The 5,133-nt window shown below is 43.3% G+C and overlaps 1 protein-coding gene across 1 annotated transcript; it reads left to right on the forward strand.

Moving 5' to 3' along the window:
• Nucleotides 1–811: 811 nt before the first annotated feature.
• On the forward strand, nt 812–3,452 carry LOC128526374 (G-protein coupled receptor 22; the record flags this gene model as incomplete). Its single annotated transcript, XM_053498171.1, has 1 exon — nt 812–3,452. A coding segment is annotated over one exon (2,109 nt), but the record flags the coding sequence as incomplete, so codon positions are not given.
• Nucleotides 3,453–5,133: the final 1,681 nt, after the last annotated feature.

Genomic DNA, 5,133 nt, shown 5'->3' on the forward strand with positions numbered 1-5,133 from the left:
CAGCTCTGCAGCCCCGATATCTGCTCTTTAATTCCTCCAGAACAGGGAACACAGTGGCTGCGTGACTCTTTTGTCTAAGAACAAGCAGTTGTTCTCTTGAATAAATAAGATGCTTGCAGCTGAACTGAGCAGTAGTGAATTCCCTATCCATGAAATAGACTATTTAAAGCTTAGACGGAAAAAAAAAAGGCAAACAAGAGACGACTGAAGAAATGACACACAGATGGAGCTACTGGATGTGCTGCCCTCACATTGGTGCCCGGAAGTGTTAGATATCTCCAGAGAAGGTGTAAATGAGCCAGTAGTTAACTAAATGAAATTAAAGTAGATAACAGGAATAAAACTTTTTTTTTAATTCGAGGATAATGTAAAAAGAAAATCTTAGTATCTAAAACACAAGTTGTTTAAATCCAGCCTGTTGAAAAATGAATTATTACAGCTGTTCAACTCAAACAGTATGCATAATAATCTCAACCCATTTAAGTGTTTAATGTTTTTAAATTTTAAGAGCATTTTATATATCATTGGAAGATTCACTTTGTTTAATAATCTGTTACAAATAACTGTGACATTTATCACTTTAGTGAAACTCGTTATTGTTGCCAGCTTTTGAAAAGTCACGAACCGTAACATTCATGCAAGAAATGCTTTATTAACAGCAGAGTCACACTCTGTGAGATCACAATTGTCGTTCCGTGAAATCATGTTATAATACTTATTATTTTCTTTCTCTTTTCCCTAGGCCTGTCAATCACTTAGTGCTATAAGTGGGTGGAGCATGACAGATGGGCGTGGCTGGCGATGTGTGTGACCGCGCATAATTGTTTCCATGGATACAGATGGCAGCTTTTCTGAGAGCCCCACACTTGCGCTCCTACAGCCAGACGATGCTGTGGGGACGGGGCTTGTCGTGTCAGAGGAGGCGTGGCTTGGATTCCGGGCCACAGTGAGTGCTGTGCTGCTGTTGGAGTTGCTGCTGGGCGTGGGTGGGAACCTGACGGTGTTGGTGTTGTACTGCGGCCACTGCAGCCTTCTCGAGTCAGTCAGCCATGCTGTCACACTCAGCCTGCACACGCTTGACCTGTTGCTCTGTCTGCTCTGCCTGCCTGCCACTGCGATGCTCCTCCTTCTGGGTGGAGGCTCCAGCCCTCACCACGTCCTGCTGTGCTGTCTCCACGAATCAGCAGCCACCTTCGCTAGCGTAGGAACCGCACTCAACCTGCTCCTCATTAGCCTTGATCGCTACGACATCAGTGTCCGACCAGCCAATCGTCTGCTTACGCCACGGAGAGCTGCGTTTTTGCTAACCGCAGTATGGGTGGTGTCTTTAACCTTGCCAGTTTTGCCATTTGTGGAGGCAGGGCTTGGCTCTGGGCCAACAGATAGTGTACCTGTTAACTCAAATAGCACTTTGTTGTGTTCCCAACTGCAAGGGAGTCTGCAAGCTCATCTCTTTTTGCAGGCACCTATCTTTCTGTGCTCACTAGTTGTAATGCTGTTTACTTACTCACGCATCCTGCAAGCCCTGCGCATTCGCATCGGACATCCGGCTAGAGCACAAAGAGGTGCCACACAACTTGTCCAGCGCCGCTGGCAGCGTCGGAAGAAGTCTTCGCGGTCACCAGATCCTGTGACAAAGACTGTATCTGTCTCTCCTCCTCCCCTTTCTACAGGGCCACTCGTAGCCTCCGACACCATTACCACAATTACAATGAACACAGAGACCAACACACCATCACTGAACACACCACTGAGTCCACCCTCCACTGAGGCCACTGTAACCACACCCTTTGCACTGTCCCCAAATATCGGCTTATCCCTGGCAGCAGCGCCTTTAAATCCTTTGCCTCCACTGTCCACCATAGCCACACCCTCAAACCATAACCCAAATGTTTCCACCATCAACACCCCTCTACCCCCTACCATATCCACCATAAGCATACCACTAAACTCTAACCCAACTACACCCACCATAACCACCAATCTCAACCCTAATTCTAATACATCCACCATATCCAGACCTTTAACTCCTAACCTTCATACATCCACCGTATCCTTTCCTCAAAACACTAACCGAATAATTTCCACCATATCCATACCATTAAACTCTAACCCTACTCTAACTACATCCGACATATGCTTCCCTGAAAACCCTAACCCAACTGCACCCACCATAACCACAAATCTACACCCTAACACATCTACATCCACCATATCCTTCCCTTTAAACCCTAACCCAACTATATCTACCATATTTGTCTCTCCAAACCCCAGCCCATCTTCTTCCACAACAACCATACCTCCAAGCGCAAGCCATAATCCAGCATCATCCATCCTAACCATACCTCCAAACCCCAGCCCCTCTATGTCCACTATAACCACACCTCTTAAGCATACTGTGTCATCCACAGCCTTGCCAATTAACCCCAGTCCAACCATTCCCACCACACTCTTAAGTCCCACTGCTACTCCTGCTCCAGCCAGTGTCGGTGTGGGGGCTTCAGTATCTGCCATCTTGGCTCTGCGTCGTGCTGTTAGACGTCACAGAGACCGAAGGGAACGTCAAAAACGTGTCTTCCGCATGTCTGTCATCATTGTCCTCTCTTTTCTGCTGTGCTGGGCTCCTCTGTCCATTACACCCCTCCTACATCTGGCCATCGGACCCTCTGATTGGCTGGAGCGCCTCAGGGTCTGCTTCCTAGTGCTTGCCTACTGGACAGTGGTGCTTCATCCACTGCTGTATGCGTTCACCCGGCAGAAACTGCGTAAAGTCCTGCACACACGTCTGCGCAGGCTACGCAACAACAACAACAACAACACACACACCATGGCTAAGGTGAAGCAGAGGAACCGGCGCAAGCACAGGGCAGACTGCAGCGATGCTACTGACCGCTGCTTGATGGAGGCTGTCCGTGAGTGAGTGTGTGTGTGTGTGTGTGTAAGCTGCAGGGAACAAGCGGAAACATCACCTTGTATTGCATGTCAACAGTTCTGTAATTTATTTTGTACAGCGATAATAAGAAGCACACGTTCCAAAGCACACTGAGCTCAGAGAGAACCACAGGGCAATTTCTAATTAAACGCAGCCACAGATTAGATGGAACAGTTGCGGTGCTAGAAAACAAGTGTGTCAGCGAGCGCGTACGAGATCAGGGGCAATAATTTCAATAACCAGGGCATGCATGGAAGGATTTTCATGCAGAGTAAATCTTCAAACACTGGCATTATATAACATGAAATGAAGCATTTATTCACGATAGATAAACACCTGCGTATACGTCATACATCTAGTACGTTCATTCCAGATAGAGTGCAATAGATTCATTATCCATGTTCATGATCAGGGATGTAAATATAAACTATAATTAAATTATTATTAATAACTTAAAGCGGAATATGGAAACCAAACGCAACAGGGTCTAACAGAGTCTATGTTTGTGTACTTGTGTATCTGTATGCATAGCTATATAAATATGATTTGTGATCATTGTGTATTTTGCAGTAGATCAGCAATAACATTGACTTCTATTAATAAAGTTCTAAAAAATACTGTATAGTGCCTTGTTTGTTGCTGTTTATATTTTAACATCTGTTACAAATCAAATCTTGGGCTGCTTTTCACACTCAGGTATAACACACGCATCACAGGAAAGCCTGTGGAAATGTTTTTTCATATAGTTGCTAATGTTCATTCATGACATCTGTAACAAACGTGTCAGCTCTTGAACTCCATTAGCATGTCACAAATAAATCACCACACACACACACTGATGGAATGGAACAGGTTTCCCGATTAGTGGTTTTGTGTTGTACAGTATTGCATTGCTTTTATATAACTGGTAGAAATGTTAATGTCATTTTGAGTTTAATGTCAGCGCAGTATGTAAAGAAGCACATTTCTGGCTAATTGCAGCATCTACGAACACAGACATCTGCGTCACATGGTCATCTGATCAGGCTCCATTCACAGCATGGCTTTTATTGTGCTTATATGCCAAATACGTTTCTTGAACAACATGCATATAAATCATTTCAGACAAATGTGTCTAATTCAGTCAAGATTATCAGATGCCTGCTGAGACTGAAAAAAAAAACACATTCAGTCAGTCATTTTCTCTATAAAGAGCGGAGAAAACATTGCTGATCAGATAAATAAAATCAAATAGGAGTCCCTAGAAAACAGGAAAATATCTCAGGACAATAAATTCTAGCAGAATATTGCCATCCCTTTGTTTTTTTAATGTCTTGAGACCCCAGTGTCTCCAAATGAGGACATGATGTTTCCTACTAACTGCACTATGTCTTTATTCTCAGATGTCCTCATATGGGGTGATGTTTATTATTCGGTTGCCAAAATTCTTCCTGTTTGAAAACAAGATTAAGTACATAGTCATCAGTTAGTATGGAGGTAGACGACAGTAGAGTCGGGTCTCAGAAGGTTAATAAAATCATGCACTTGAGCTGGAACGAACTGCATTAGTATGTGTAAAACCACTATAAAAGATGGCCTGCTTACAGCTCATGAAAATCAACAAAAATCTACTGTCTCAAAATACTTTAAATAATATTTTATTTTAAATTTGAATAAATTACTCTTTATACAGAATAAATACCATGTATCTCTTAGCCTAGGTCAGTGAACATCTAAACTTCCTGTCAACTCCAGTAAATCATGAATATGCTGTAATACAGCACCTTCTGTAGTTTACCTCCATGTAGAAAGTGTAAGCCACAGAAGGTGGTATATTAAAGCACCGAAAGTTGACTGGAAGAGAAAAGTGTAAATTCAAAAAAGGTTTCCAGCATGATGACCAACAGCAATGAAAAAAGCAACATTGATGACCGCAGTATTAAGAAGATTGTTAAACCCGATTCAAGAACTTTGGAGAACTTCACAAGGAAAGGAGGAAGGCTGGAGTCAGTGCATCAACAGCATTATCAAGCTACACCTGAACTAGAGACAACATCAGAAGTGTCTCACCTGGGCTAAAAAGCGACAGAACTGGATGGGTGCTCAGTGGTCCGAGGTCCAGCTTTCATATTAAGCAAATTTTACATTTCATTTGAAATTCAAGTTCCCAGAGGCAGGTGGAAGAGTGGAGAAGTCCAGTGAGAAGGAGATTTTGCTTCTGT

The sequence above is a fragment of the Clarias gariepinus genome, chromosome 6 (genome assembly GCF_024256425.1).
Source record: "Clarias gariepinus isolate MV-2021 ecotype Netherlands chromosome 6, CGAR_prim_01v2, whole genome shotgun sequence".
NCBI classification, from domain to species: domain Eukaryota; kingdom Metazoa; phylum Chordata; class Actinopteri; order Siluriformes; family Clariidae; genus Clarias; species Clarias gariepinus.